This window comes from Myripristis murdjan, chromosome 3 (assembly GCF_902150065.1).
Source record: "Myripristis murdjan chromosome 3, fMyrMur1.1, whole genome shotgun sequence".
Classification (NCBI taxonomy): Eukaryota; Metazoa; Chordata; class Actinopteri; order Holocentriformes; family Holocentridae; genus Myripristis; species Myripristis murdjan.
In genome coordinates, this window is record NC_043982.1 from 37,784,208 (window position 1) to 37,800,532 (window position 16,325).

Below are 16,325 nucleotides of genomic sequence, written 5' to 3' on the forward strand. Positions count from 1 at the left end.
TATACGGTGAAGGAGAGTAGCACATCAAATTTAACCTTTCAAAATACCCTCTAAGATTTAGGAGAGTTGCTTGGGCGGAGCAGGACTCAGCATAGACTATTTAGTTAAACTTCCATTCTGGTGCATACGGCTGCAGAGCCACTGCACTTCACATTAACAGTACACGGAACTCGTTGGTTATAATAAACAACATCAGTGACGTTCTTACACCTCCCTGCTTTCATTAAAACAGCAGTAAAATGTGATTGTCGACTGAGAGGACGTGATAATGATTACAGCTTTTCTGTTAGAGAAAAGACAAACAAACAAAAAAACTACCAGTGATGGTCACCAATGATGTCCTGCAGAAATCCCATCTGTGTTTTTCCGTTTTTACTTTACGAGATTATATTATTTCTCATTTGCAATACCAATCATCAACAGGCAGACGTTTGAAAATAAATTTTGCAATGCTGATTCTTCAATGTTTTTTTTTTTTTTTTTTTTTTTTTGAGATATAAAATTTCTGCAGGTCATGGACAAGTTTGTATATAAACACGTCTAAATGTAGTATCTGATCACTAAAGTAGGTGTAAACAGACTCTAAACAAATTAAATAGAAAGAGTATTAGTCTAAAATACATATAATAATAAAAAAATCAAGAAATATTCCCTTTATGCTGTATAATACTTGACCGCTCTTTGATAAAGTCATTTGTTATCATATAATAGCAGGATAGTACACAGATCTACTGAAAAATACACCACCACAGCGACTCTGGTGGTTAACAATGAACTTCTCTTTAGCCGTACCTTTCTGCTCCAAAGTGCCAGCTGACTAAAAGTATTGCAGTTACAAACAGCAAAGAAAGAAAGAAAGAAAAAAAAATAAAAACTACAAAACTTTACTTCCATCAAACATTTGCCTCTATTCATTTGTCTGGCTGAAAATAAAGGTGGCCATATCAAAATATTTTTACCACTCTACAGACTGCAAAAAAGACTTCAGTCTATCTTTATGTATTCGTGTTTTGAGGACATGACAATAATGTGTATACACCACCATATATTTACAGTGAATGACTGACTGACTGATGGACGGACTGACTGACTGACTGACTGACTGACTGACTGGCTAAATAACTGGACGGGAAGCTCAACATCTTCTATTGATTTTGCGAAAAAGTAATAAGCCTTTGCGAGTAAAAATCTTCCCCGTAGTTTTAAATGTATATTTCGATTCCCATTTTGTATACAGTTCCTTATATTTGCATTTTGGAGATGATTGATTTAATTACTGCAAACTGTCCCAACCAATTAAAGGAGAGTAAGTGGCTTTGGCAGATTTTGCACAGCACCCTGGCAGACTGTGGTCACTGTAAACTGGTTCATTTACCACAAAGTCACTGTGTTATTTGTTCAGTTTTAACAAAAAACAATGATGGGGGCGTCGGGTGCTTCTTTAGTACCAAAATAAATACTAAAACAATGGGACTGATTCAGTTTTCTGTGAGAAAGATCCCATTCATAATTAAATTAATTGAATTGCCCCATTGCATGTTCATGGCCAATTCACTCATGCAAGGGGAATGCATGAGTGCAACAATTTAGTTCAGCTGATTCATGTGATTAACATGTTTTGTGGTTTTGATGACATGTAATTCAAACATCATCGCACATCTGGTGTCCTGATCTCACTTCCTGAATAGGCCGTAAGGCATGGATTTACTGTACAGCATCAGATTTTTATTTCATTTTTTTAGTTTGTCATATTTCAAAGGTAACCATTAAAAGGTTTTCTACACAACGGTCAAATTAAATTCATGGCCGTCGTTGGCCCTACTTTATGTAGTATAGCACCTATGAATTCTTCTCTGTCAATGTTTCTTTTCTTGACTGAACAAATTTTACATGAATTTGATCCATAATGAATAGTGCAATAGAGCATGTTGTACTAAACTGAGAAATGAAAAATTACCTATTCCAGTCCCTGCTGGGTATTATGTTGTAGTCAATTTAACTGTTGTCAATCTGTATATCTGACCATGGTCTGCATTACAGGGAGGAAGGGAGGTGGGGGTGGGGGGTAGATATAGTAAATTAGATTGTTTATCCCTCCTAAACTGATTCAAATGAACGGAGGTGAAAAGGACCCCAACTCCCCACCAAGCATTCCCTTAGTTAACTCAGTTAATTCATGTTTATCCCCAATTAATGCACTAACTACACTAAAAAGGACATCAACATCATTCCCCACTCACCACCCAGAATTTCCTTTCCATTTCTCCCCATCCTCTTTACACTGCCCTCTCTCTGTAATCCACAAACTGGACCATCTGTTTGCGAGCATGTGAGATGACTGGAGTGAGCGGGGTGATCGGGGTGATCGGGGTGATCGGGGTGGCGGGTGTAGTAGCACCGGGGGTTGTAGCACCAGGGGTGCCACCAGGGGTCGTACCTGGCGTTGTACCAGGAGTGGCAGGGATGACCACAACAGGGGCCAGGCCTGGACTATCTCCCGCAGCTCGGGACTCCGGTCGCGGGGTAGAGGTGACGAAACGAGCCTCCCTGATTCTGTACGGGCTTCGGTAGCTGGAGATGGGCGACAGCTCCGAGCCCCAGCCGAGATAGCTCCCACTGGAGGGAGACTGTGCCTCAGCGCTGAAGTACAGCGTGGTGTTGGACTCTCCCTGATTGGCTTGGGCTTTCTCTGGGGAACTAAGGAGGAGAGGGGAGCGGCGTTCGGGAGACCAACCAGGAGTCTTGATGTCCAAGGAACCGGCGGAAGACGAGGCCTCGGTGAGGGTTGCAGCGTTGCTGTCGATGTGGCGTAGGCTCCCTGGTTGCTGAGGAGATGAAGGTGTGGGCGAGCCATAAGCAGCGCTCTGAAACTCCTCGTCCCCTTTGAGAATGAGATCACATTGAGTTTAATGTGAAAACATTGTTATTATTAGGATATTCATGTGGAACTAATGCAGGGCAAATATAGCGTTAATATTCTAATTTTGATAAATAAATAAATAATAAATGCAAATTCAATTCATTTGTTTGAACTCCTACTGCAATGTTGGAGGGAGTAACTTGCCAAGAGATGCAGATCCCCACTTAGAGCTATTGCTTGTCAGATCAAATCAGGGTTTCCTGATTACTTGTTATTATCTTTGCCTTTTGTTAATATGCTTATCACAGTGGATATCAGAAATACTTTACCCAAAACCTATCTATTTTACATCATGTACTCGCTCTGAGTGACCTTGAATGTCCGACGTCTCACAGAGAAAGTCAATGAACATTCGGTGGGAGGGAAGAGGTATAACTCAGTAAGAAGTTGGCAGCTGCCCTTAACAGAGTTCATGTAGGAAGCTGATGGCATCAGATAATACTGTGGGCTTAATTTTGCTCCTTTATATAAATGTTATATAAATAACAGGCAGTGTTATATACATATTGTGTATTGCTAGTAGGAAATGCAAGTCCATCCCTTTCATACATAACACAGGATTGATTTGCACCAAAGCATTTACCAACAAACCTTGGGCCTACATCATCAAATATCACCTAGAATACCGAAAAAAATCTTTTTTAAAGATCTATAGGATGACAGTCTGGGTTTATTATGTTGGTGAAACAAGGCCTCATTTATTTTATCTGTAGAAGTGAAACTACATTCTGCCTAACTAAGTGTTAGTGCTCAGGTTGACTTATTTATTCCAGAAATGGTGATGGTGCCATCTCTGTTCCTTCCTGTCTCTGATGAGTCACAGATCAGTCAGGACACCGAGGCTGCCTGCTGCCTTGCTGCCCAGTGAGACTGCCTCCTTATCAGGCAGCATTTCCACATAGAGGACCTCAGAGGAACTGCAGACAAGCTAAAAAGGCAGCAGACATCATGGCAGCTGCTTTCATTACCACCGGTCCTGCAGCCTCAGTAGACACCATTCTTGCTCGGAAGCTGAGTGAGTCAGACTTCAGTCACAACACTACCTGACCAATACCCCTTTTTTTTTTTTTTTTTTACTGTAATTACATTGGTTTATAAAGATTTTTTGGCATTTCTGCTTTATTTGACTGTCACAGTAGAGGGACAGGCCAGGCAGGGGAGAGAGGGAGGGTATGACCTGCAGCAAAAGGCCTGAGGTTGGATTTGAACCCAGGACACTGCAATCAGGACTCGACCTTAACAAGTGGCAATGCTCTTACTAGGTGAGCTACCAGGGCAAAGAAGAAGGAAAGGTGGTTTGTTTATTACCTATATGTTGGCGTGTGAGTGTGTGTATGCATATGTGTGTGTGGGTGTTGACTGAGGTCAGTGTTTATCAGACATCCAACCTTTGTCCTCTGACGGTGGAGCGCTGGACTCTTCCTCTCCGGTCTCTTCGGGAATGACTTCCCGGACAGGAACAAGCTCTGGAGGGGGTTTCACCTCCTGGATGGTTATGGGACGGGCGTGTCTCACCGGTCGGGCCACCACCGTGCTGAGAGCTGGCTTTGGAGGAGGGGCTTCCTCTCTCACCTGTGGGAAACACAGTTCAGGAGGTAAGCTCTGATACAGTGATACAAGAGGAGAAAGAGGAAGTGGAGAGAACACACACAGATCAAAACAAATACGCTCTAAAAAAAAAAAAATGCAATGAACAGCAACTACCAGACTTTCATATGTGTAAATACATAAAAAGCTGAATGAAACAGCATAGCAGTTTGGGCAACACTTTGCAGTATTTAAAAGTGCTGTATTTAAAAAAGTATTTAAAGTGCTGTATTTAAATGTGCTATATAAATAAAAAACGGACTTATGATATATCCCTTGCAGATCCTCAGCTGATAAGCAATTAAAGATCAGCATCTAGCTAACACTAAAAGCTTTCATGACAGTGTGTGTAAGTTCAAGTTCAAGTTGTGCACATATATTGATTTAGTTTCTATGGTGACAGTGACTCAACCGACAATGTGCATTTTTGCACATTGTCGGTTGACACTACGGGATGAAAAGATTAGGAAAGGAGAGGACTAAAAAGATTTAAGTGTTCATTGTCTCTGAAAAATGAGCCCCTGTTTATCTAAAGCGTGTAAACAGAATTGTGATAGTATGATAAATAACAATAATCTTAAATAAACAACTATGAATTCACAATGAAAGGTCTTCTTTCGATGAAAAAAGACCCACCGCTCCTTTCACAAGCCTGAACAGGAATCTTAAATATGATGAAAAATAATGTTCTAAGGTGATTTGCCTGGTTTAGTGACAGTTAAATCAAAGACATGTATCTCACCTGAGGAGCCGGGGTCTCCTGTGGTGGAGCAGGCTGAGGAGCCGGCTGTGACACCTGAGGAACCTGAGGCTGAACAGGTGGAACCTGACAAGGCAGAATAAAGGCAATACTGAGTTCATACCATATTATCATAACCGTAAATATGTAAATATGTAAATATGAAAAAAAGTTCACTTCTTCTCTTCTTCTACTCTACCTAGTCATTTAGAGGATTCATCATGGAAGTTTTGCCAATAATAATACTTGTTATTTTTCTTAGACAGCCTCTATAAGCTGCTCTACACTTTTACACACATTTGTTTAGTTCATTCATAAGATTAGCATTAGCTATTTAGCCTCTAAATGTGTGTTGTTATTGGCTGTGACAATTCTGCAAAGACTTATGAACAAACATATGCAAGCTCTCAACCTATATCCCCTTTAATCTCCAAAAACATCTCACACAGGCTGCAATATTTACTGCCACAGCAGGAGAAGCAAAGAAACTAACCTGAGGCATGTCAGGCGAGTGAGCATCAGCTTCATCCAGACCCATCATTCCAGCCAAGCCTCCCTCGCCGTACGCAGAACAGATCTTACCTAAATCCCCCGTCTTGAGGGCTAAGCGAATCAGCAGCCAGTGGTGGTGCTTCCAGCCCTCCCATTGGTGAGGGAGGTCCATCAGGGTCCCGCCTCCTTATTGGGTGGATAACAACCACCATCAGCATCATCGACTCAAATAGAAACTGTATCAAAAAACTAAATGGATAAAGTTTTAAAAAAGAGACAGACCAGTTAGTGTCACATGGCGATTTAAAGTGGGTGTGGGTTTCTCGTCCAGTGACAGTGTAGATCCACGGTCCATGCAAGCTCCACCAATCCCCCGGTGCCGAATACTCTGGAAGATCTCAAAGGACTTGGGGTGGAGGAAACGGTAGTAGAGGACCAGCGCTATCACTCCTAGAGAGAAGAGGAGAAGAAATTCAGCACATCCGTGTCAAAGAGACGCTGCTTTTTGTACCCTTAGGTGAACCAACCCTTAAAACTTGAGCATATTTGAGCCAGAACCTATCTAACTGATTATAATGAATATTAATGTGATCCAAATATATGATAAAAGTCATTGCACTTTAACAGAGAAATAACAAATACTCATACATCAGACACATGGCACATCACACTAAGAGCATTGGTACATGAGTTACTGCACATATTGCACATTCCTTAACATATTGCACACAACCTAATATATTGCACACACTCTAACATATTGCACACTCACTAATATATTGCACACTCCCTAATATATTGCACACAATCTAACATAATGCATACTCTTCAATATACTATACACTCCTTATTTTATTGCTCTCTCCTTAATATACTGCACTCACCTCAACATATTGCACACTCATTAATATTGCACACTCCTTAACATTATGCACCCACTCTGACATATTGCACACACTTTTGCACATGCACTCACATTCCACTTATTGTACAAACCTATAACATTGCACAGTTCCTGCAGTACAAGCTGTAGCTTTAATAAAGCATTAAAATATGTGCATGTCAGTGGCAAAAGGGAAGCTGATTCTTCTGGCAGACACACCCCGAGGGAAGAGAAGCAAACATGAACAGAGAGAAACAGAGACAAAGTGTTTGTGTTATACACAACATGCTGTGTGTATGTAGATGGCTTTATGGTCTCACCAATCAGGAAGCTGCAGAAGATAGCGGCTGGGATTCCCACGGTATCCCATGATGCCATGGTAAACAACCAGGAGGAGGCCAGAAGAAGGAAAGCATTCTCTAAGAACATGGCCTGATGAAGAATAAACAGAAGCACAGAAAGACAGTTACATCTGCCCACATTTGATTCTTATATCTATACTTTACATTTCATATACAGCTCTTATATTTGACTCTACTTCTCAATTCTTGTATTTTATCCTGAAGACACCGATTCATTAGTTAGAAGTTCTTATCTTGGTGTCACGGTACTATCATTTACCATTCTTACAAATCACATGTTTGTTTGTTTTTTCAAAAGCATAATTCAGAGTTACGACAGCATACATTTTTGGCAGGCAGTAATCTAAGAAGTAGAAATCATCAAAAGATCACAGTGACAGTGCTCTCCTCAAGAAGCGACAGAACGCCACATTCATGAATTCTGATCAGAGAAAAAAAAACACACACACACAACACAGACATAGCATACAGTACGGTGTTTGTATTTAACTCATGTCCTAAATGTAACCGTTGGCTTTACTCTTTTCTTCTTCCTTTTAATTGCATCACTCTGCTTCCTCTTAGCAAATGCAGTATTGTCCAATACTGCAAATACTGTTGGCTATCAGCATTGCAAAATATGGGTTCTGTTGGCTGCACTTATATTCACTTGACAAATCAGGTCTTCAATGAAATTCCTTTTGATCCTGAGAAACAAGCCAATATTTTGTCTCTTGCTTGAATTTATTATTTATTTATTATTACTGTTTTTTATTATTATTTATTATTATTATTTATTATCATCAGTATTATTATTACTTTTTTCTTTGTAAATCATTTTCTTGTTTTTGTTAAACAATGAAACGTGCTGTGAGCCTCCTGTGTAAAACATGATTTCTTTTATGTCACTGTTTCTCAGTTTTATCCTTGCCACTGCATATGATATGAATATCAGGTATCATGAGGTGTCAAATATTTACTAAGAATTTGGTTCATCTGATGAGGTGTTTGATTTCCACGGGGAGTATGAGGGGGTCTTTTGTCCGGGTCCCATTTTACTGTGACTGGCCCAGGATCAGTTCTACTGACGTTACCAGTGGAGCAGCTTTTAACTGCAGTTTTATGCTTCTGCTTTCTGACAGAAGAAATGATTCATGTGAAAATACTTGGCAAGTTTAGAAAGCATTTTGGTCTCAAAAACATGAGCAGGTTTTGCCCCCGCAATTTCCAACCATCTTTTTACACCTTCTCTGCTGGATTCAGCATTTACAGTCTGGTGCAGAGGTGGACTGGTTTTCTTTGATGCTTTTTTTAACGATGAAAACTTCATGTCATCCACATCTTCGTGCCAGGACCACAGTCTGCCAAAGTCTCATTGCTTTAGATATCTTCAGGTTCACAGCTTCGCCTCTAAATATTTTTCATGCAAACATAACCCTCCTCCTAAAGACCAAACAAACCCATTTATAAATGGTAATCCAAAATATGTGCTATGAAATGAAAACTGCTTGGGAACCGCATATCGCTGAAACAATCCCAGATCGAATTTGGGAAGACATTATCCTGTGTGTACACAGAGGATCAGAAGAAAAAATACCTACAATTAAAATGCTTAGGACTGTTTGACTATTGTTATTTATTAAGGTCTGCATTTGCTGTTTTTAATATGTTTTTGGGTTTTTTTTGGATACATGTTATTTTTGTATTTTCATATTTGTAATGTGAAAGATACCTGTGAGTATCATCACCTGGATTTTTTTTTTTTTTTTTTAATGTTGAATTGCTGTTTTTATATAACTGTACATATTCCTATATTTTTTCTTCTGAATTTTTTTTGACAAAAACAAAAAAATTACGTAGAAGTTCAAGTATTGTTTGATAAAAATGGGTTGTAGCACATACATGCAAGAATGCACTGCACTCATACAGGCCACTCACACACACACACACACACACACACACTATAAACACACACTCACATACCAGATAGAACCCGGCCATGCGGTATCTGGACTGGCCGTCCTTCACATTGAGGAAGAGGAAGATGTGGATGGCTCCCAGTACGAGGTTGAAGAGTCTCCATCGACCCGTCGACCGTATGATGTCGGTCTGCTGCGACACCATCCAGTATGTCGCACCCAGCCAGTGCACACCTAACACACAAACAGTTAATTGTCCAAGCGGTAGTGCATGCATAAACACACACACACCTGGGTATAAACACAACAACGGTATAAAATCTGAGGTGAGGGAGGTGTAGCTCGAAAGGACTGAAAGGTCTGATCCCACAAAACGAAGTGAGTTGAAAAATAAATCAAACACTCTACTCATGCAGTGACGGCCCGACATGCGAGGCCTGTGATGTTTTTGTGGTCGAGACAGAACTCCAGACTCACCGATGACTCCCAGGATCCACTGTTTGAAGATACGAGTGAAGAGCATGAGGATGGCAAATCGAGATCCCAACATACTGACCTGCAGAGAGACAAGCACATCAGTCTCAGTCTGTCTCTCCTACCTTTTCTCATTCTAACACACACTACAAGTACATATTAAATGCATAACATTACATAACATTAACTTCTTCTGAAACAACTTAGCTTTTTTAAATTCTAAGACATGTATTTCAACTCCACATGACACACTGTGCAAACAGGACAGCTTCAGAGTGGCTGTAAGGTTTATTTTTTCACTTTGATGGAGCTAGGCTAATGACTCCCAGAGACTTCAGGTCTTTATGCTAAGCTAACATGAAATGCTACCCATGGGAACCAAACCACAGGACGTACAGAGGTGAAAATGGTTTCAAATATCTTGTCTCAGTCTGGGTAAGTTGTAAAAAGAGTGTATTGCCCAAAACATTAGAGTATTCCTTGAAAGCATTTTTACTGTCACATCCTGCCAGCCCTTTTGATTGTTTGGTACACGCAGACACACTCATTCACACAAGAACGCAGGCATACCGACCCTCCACAGCAGTCTGCAGAGGATGGCGGCGGGGGTCATCGGCAGGTGGCCAGGCCTGATGAGAGAACAGGCTCTGGCGTACAGGACCAAGGCCCAGGCCAGGGAGATGAGACACACCACGAAACACACTGAGGCTGCAGGGGACAGGGACAGAGGGAAAGAAACGCAAACACACCGTGAAGAAACACACACACACTGCACATCACTTACCAGGCAGAAAAACTGCTTGAATTTCGATTCAGGGTTGCAGGCTACAGGCATTACTAACAAACATCACATGGATGGAGGCAGCAGAGCTTGTATTTGGATTGTTTTCTTAATAGGTTTGATTCAGAGTTATGATGCAACAAAATGATGAGGAAATCAAACAACATTTCACGAGTGTACAAGTGACTGACATTAAGCAACACAACCCAAAACAAAAACATGTTTTTCAAATTTAAACTTGTGCAATGGGGGAAAAACTCAGTTATGTTGCTGCCAAGAGCATAATAGTTCTATTATTCTCTTACGCCTCCTCATATGCACTGAAGTTCACACAGATACCTTCTTAAAGGGAAAGTCCACCCTAGAACTCACTACCACTGTTTAAACACAGATATGAGCAGAATTTAGTTTGAGAGAGTATGTTAACTCTGTTTTTTCTATCAGACAAAACTGAGATCAGCTACAGTTTAGATTGCCACACAGTGTGTTGATCTTTCTTTTCTTTGCTGCATTTCTCCCTGTATGATTTTCTAATGTTACTGTGACATGGTGAGTCCAGAGGGAAGCCGTTGCTCTTTTCCTTTAACCCTCCTATTATGTTTGGGGTCAATTTGACCCTATTCAATGTTTAATGTCTCCAAATAAATGATTAACATCATTTTTTTTTTGCTTCATATTTAATTCGTTTTCCAATTTAATGGGTACTACCAGATAAACATGAAATTCACATGATGATATGTTTTCAATGTCCTGTACACACTTTGTAATGCATCAGTTATAAATAACAAAAATCTCTACTTAGAAATAATATAAAGCCATTAAAACACCAAAAATTAATATTTCAGATCAATCAGTGAGATTTTATGGTGATTTTCATATTTTTTCACAGTCACGTAATAGGAATACTGGCTGTATAAGTCGGGGTGGGGGGTTATGTTTTATTTAAAGGGCTATTTAGGTCAACAAAGAAACATAAAGTACCTGACACATAAACTTTGGTAACAATTTTAATTATAATAATTTTGTGGAGGTTTAAACTGCTGAGGTCAAATTGACCCCAAACATCAAAGATATTAGTAAATTTGAACATAACAGGAGGGTTAAGCAGCTGACATTGACAGTTTCCATTTCTGTATCAGCTTGTTGAAACATTTTCTTCTGGTAATTTCACTTAAGCTGTGCTGAAAATGTCTCCCAGTGACATCAGCGGGTCCATTTGGCTGGTTACCCGCAGAAAAAGCAAATTAAACCTTCAAACAACAAAGCAGCTCCGGTAACCCAGGATACATCGTCGAGTACTGACTGTAAACACTGTTAAAGTGCAGGTGCCCATGTGAGGACACATCAGAGGAAACTAAATTAATTTAATTACCACCGAATCTTCTTGTATTACTGTATTTAAATATTGGAATATATTATTAGGTTGTATTGACAAAGAAAGTCAACCCGAACTCTCTCGCTCTCTCTCTCTCTCACACACACATACACACACCTGACCTACCTTGTGAATATACCCATGTGTGGCATGTGTGACCAGGTGAGAGACTAAATATGGATTAAACAGTGTGTTTGGTTTGGTGGAAAGAGTGTGTGTCCTTTGTCATTATGCTTGGCTTTCCTGGCGTGAGCTGTCAGATGTCAACCTCTACCTCCTTAGAGCCATAAATCTGTAATTAGTTTTCATTATAATGTGATTCTTAACAAACTGCGGACAGTTTGCGTGAAGAGCAGTCGGTTAGTGTGTGATGAAAGCCAAAGGGCATTGGTCTCCCCTGCCCAAACAGACGGATGGGCATGAATACACCAAAATGTGTTATGATACGAAATATAAAATACCCTTAATGCAAATGTATCAAAACAAACGACAAAATACTGCAACCAAAAAAAAAAACAAAACAGATAAATAGAATAAATCAAAATAAAATGCAGCATTTTGCACTTTGAGAACACAATAAAGTACATTTGTGGGGGAGGTTTCCACGCCTCCTCTCCACATATTTGATGAATTCTTCCATCAGCACACCGGACCAAATTAGCTGCTGGCCCATTTTCTGTTGAATAAGGCGTTCTGCTGACTGAATAGATCAAATATGCCTCTGTGATTACTAGTCCCAAAGACATTTATGAGAACCATAACCTCAGAGGAAAACATCGTGCAATAAATATGTGTGAACGCAGATGATCAAATATCCTGAATGGTTGGAAACATGTTGCCCAAAATATTACCCAGAAAAATGTATTTTGATACAAATTATGAAGTGTATTCTGTATTTCAAATACGCACATACAAGCGTACACACTCTCACTCCTTCTGAACCTTATCAACCACAGATATTTTCCATATTTCCAAACACACACACACTCTCCCTCTCTCTGTCTACCTGGAGATTTGATTCCGATGTCGGTGCAAATGAGGACGTAGGTCTGCAGCAGCGTCTCTGGCAGAGTGACCACCAAGGCCTCAAACAGGCGTAAGGCAGACACGTCGGCCTGCTGCATGATGTCACCGTACACATCCTCACCTTGCAGACGCATACACTCCCACAGCCTGAGAGAGAGAGAGAGAGAGAGAGAGAGAAATTTCATATACATTATTATACACATCATTAAACATGCCTGCGGTGTGTTTAATAAAGACTCTCAGCTGTAAGTGAGGTGCTGTTATGTTGACAAATCAAGGCATTTCTGACCAACTCAACCTTCCAACCCTCCCAAATCTCTCCCCTCCCCCTCTCGTCCAACCCACAGACACACAACACACACACTCAACTTACCTTTGAAATATACCCAGGTGCAGAATGTGTGTCCAGGTGAGCGACTTCATGCGGATGCGTCCATCTGACAGGTACCACAGATAGCTGAGCCACTGAGGACCCCAGCCTGGGACAGACAGAGGCAAGGCAAGGCAAGGCAAATTTATTTGTAGAGCACAATTTAACACAAGGTGATTCAAAGTGCTTTACAGAGACATTAAAAGCAGCAAAACACAATTTAAAACAATAAAAACAGTCAATAAAAAGGGAGTGAACAAAACATACAGACGGGTGACAAATTAAAGGAAAAAACAACATAAAGCGTTTTAGTAAGGTGTTGGGACACCATGAGCTGCCAGAACAGCTTCAGCGCTTCTTGCCGTTGTTTCTAAAAGTTGCTAGAACTCTCCTGGATGCATGGAGCTTCATTTTTCCAACAGATTTTCCCTCATTTGGTGTTTCAATGATGGTGGTAGAGAGCACTGTCTGAAACCTTGGTCCAAAATCTCCCACATGTGTTCAGTTGGGTTGAGCTCTGGTCACTGTGAAGGCCACAAAGTTATGATTTTCATGATTTTCATCTTCATGAAATCATTCAGTGAACCCTCGTGCCCTGTGGAGGCGGGCGTTGATGTCCTCAGAGAGACCACTCGCATCAGGATATGAATGTTTCATCACAGGACAAGGCTGATCGCTCACAATAACTTTGTATTGATTTGCAGTGAGCCTTTCCTCTAAGGGGGCAAGTGGACCCTAACTATGCCAGGAAAATACTCAGCATAACAGAGGCAGCAGACCCCTTCACTGTCAGGGTCACACGTTCAGACCTGTAGTGTTTCCTCTTGGTGGACTCGCCCACCTGTCCAGAATATGGTGAAGGATGACTCACCTGACCACATCACTTTTCTTCCACATCTCTGTAGATCAGTGCCTGTGGTTTTTGCATCACTGAGCTCTCAAATGTGCATTTGTCTTTGTAATAATGGGCTTTATGCACATGCACTATCTTTTGGAAGAATCCTCCCTCCAGTCGAGTGCAGAGACGTGGAGAATCTTTGACAAGAAGCACTGAAGCTGTTCTGGCAGCTTATGGTGACCCAACACCTTACAAACTAGCACTTTATGACGGTCTTTCTTTTAATTTGTCACCTGTCTGTACACATTGGAACATTGCAAAACAACAAATAAATTAACAAATTAATTATCTATCTATTGTCTTATTATTGTCTTACCTGGCAGCAGGAAGAGTCCAGTGAACACGGCCAGGTAAGCGTAGCAGTAGTTGTGACCCACCCACAGGTAGTAAACAAAACAGTAGATCACTGAGGAAACAGAACAAACACATTCAGGTCATAAACACACACAAGTAAATTACATATGCATACAAAATATATACATGCATACAATCATACACAAGCATAGGCCTACACACACCCAGAAGTGCAAACAGATGATAGATCCGTTTCATGAATCATATGCACAAAATCACTACAGCACATTTACAGGTTTATTTTTCATTATATTGTAATCTATTACTCCCCAGCCCTAGGTGTTTAGTATTTATTGATCCATGTATTCTGTTTAGTGTTTATGGCTGTCGTGCTGAGGACAGCAGCTGTTTACAGCAGACTACAGGATGACAGTATGGCTGCCAGAGTATTGTGCCTGCACTATAAACCTACAGATGGACCACTGTATCACTGTCATCTATCTGACCTCTGTCCCGCTCCTCACAGACAACAAGGCTGCTGAAGCTGTGCTCCCCATCTCTGTTGACTGGTGAGGACGCCCCTCCACATCTTGTGGGCCCGTCCCAGCCTCTGCGGATGCCCCCTCCCACTTCCCAACACTCCCTCCATGCCTGTAATCTGAGCAGCTTTTGGTTGCCAAGCGGGCCCCATCATGGGGTCCGCCCATGCCCGCGTCCACTCACGGTGCCTCCAGAAAAAAAGGGCGCTGAAATATGACAACATGGCTCTGCGCACTGTTGATTTTGTGGTGGAAACAGACGTGCGTTATGCGTCGTGCATTAACACACAGCCTCTAACAAAGGTGCGTTAAGGTAGCGTGAGTCTGCAGTTTTGCAGCAGACAGGATTTCATAACTGGCAGTGTGTAGGCTATGTGTGTAAATAGGCTGGAGGGGAATGCGCGCTCATGCTGCCTGCAGGTTTTTATTTTTTTAATGTCAACAGAAAAACCTTCAGCTTCAGTGAAACAAGTCAAACAACACGCCTATCTGTGTTACATTCATTTTTAAAACTATATGCTCATGTGACTCATGCAGCATCAGAATCCAGCCTGCATGGCCTAAAACAGGAGGGACCGGCCCATCTTCCAGACACCGTCCCGCGCACACACCAGCACACGCGCGCACAGAAGAAATTAAGTCAAAGGCTATTATCCACATTCATCAAAGAACATCCTATTTGTGTGTGTGCGCTCGCGCGTGTATGTGTGTGCGTGCGTGTGCGCATGACCGTGTGCCAGGTAGAACTCACGCGCCGTCCTCTCCGCAACGATGAGAAATGCGGTAAAGGCGAAGATGCAAACTTGGCAGCACGTCACGCAGGAGCCGCCGCGGCTCGGGGTGGCCGTGTAGTGTCTCATCCCGGAGACGAAGCGCAGCGTCGGGGCTCTTCAGGCGGACAGTCACCGGGGCATGCAGCTCCGTGCAGCTCCGTGTTCTGGTGCCGGTCGGGAGTCGGTCCGGCGGCAGCCCGCTCTCCTGGCTCCGCTAGTCCCCGTCCCAACGTCACCGCCCGTCCCGTTAAAGCGATAGCACTGTTATTACAGGGCAGGACAGGGGGACTCTCCACTGAAATTATATTAAGAATAATTTAATAGGTAAGGTCTGTAGGCCAGCAATTTCAGCTTTAGAGTGATGCTGTCATATCAGACCTAAACTACAAGACTCCAGGGAAACAGCCTGGCTCTCTGTGACAAAGTTGTGGATCTCTTAATTTTAACTTGACACCAAAATATATAAGGATTAAAACATTTTGAGGTGCCAAATCAGTGCCCGAGTTTGTTCTTGAGACCACAACTTAATTTGTGCTTTGAAATTCTCGGGGTTTTAAGGGTCCAACAGTTAAACAGAATTAGGCCTATCTTGTGCAGTCGATATTTTGAGGTAGGCCTACATCTGGATTTTTCATCCATTGCACGTCTGTCCGTCTTGGGGAGGGATCCCTCCTCTGTTGCTTTCTCTGAGGTTTCTTCTTATTCTTCCTGTTAAAGGGAGAAAAAAATTAGAGTCTAAGGACAGAGGATGTTTTATTACTGTAAGGCCCATTGAGGCAAATTTGTAATTTGTGATATTGGACTATACAAATAAAATGGACTTGATTTTCTGCTGGATTGTAGAATGAAGGTGCTCAACCTTGAAATTAATACCTCATTGAGGAGGGTGTATGTTCAGGGAGCATGCAAGGTAA

At 41.5% G+C, this 16,325-nt stretch overlaps 1 protein-coding gene across 1 annotated transcript; it reads right to left on the minus strand.

Annotated features, from left to right (window-relative positions):
• Nucleotides 1–560: 560 nt before the first annotated feature.
• On the minus strand, nt 561–15,532 carry xkr5b (XK related 5b). The gene is made up of 13 exons (XM_030077041.1): nt 15,390–15,532; nt 14,122–14,211; nt 12,911–13,016; nt 12,518–12,684; nt 9,930–10,063; nt 9,359–9,437; nt 8,946–9,115; nt 6,942–7,053; nt 6,021–6,188; nt 5,740–5,924; nt 5,250–5,333; nt 4,309–4,492; nt 561–2,881 (listed from the first exon to the last, which is right to left on the minus strand). The coding sequence occupies exons 1-13, from the start codon at nt 15,496–15,498 to the stop codon at nt 2,277–2,279; spliced, it is 2,193 nt and encodes a 730-aa protein (XP_029932901.1). The 5' UTR covers nt 15,499–15,532; the 3' UTR covers nt 561–2,276.
• Between the last annotated feature and the right edge of the window lie 793 nt (nt 15,533–16,325).

Bases quoted from the DNA above. Each gene is read 5' to 3' on its own strand.
- xkr5b (XM_030077041.1), bottom strand. From the start codon at position 15,498: ATGAGACACTACACGGCCACCCCGAGCCGCGGCGGCTCCTGCGTGACG. The intron at 14,212-15,389 runs GTGAGTTCTACC...CTGTTTCCTCAG, and splicing joins CGTTGCGGAGAGGACGGCGC to TGATCTACTGTTTTGTTTAC. The intron at 6,189-6,941 runs GTGAGACCATAA...TCTTCTCTCTAG, and splicing joins CTTCTGCAGCTTCCTGATTG to GAGTGATAGCGCTGGTCCTC.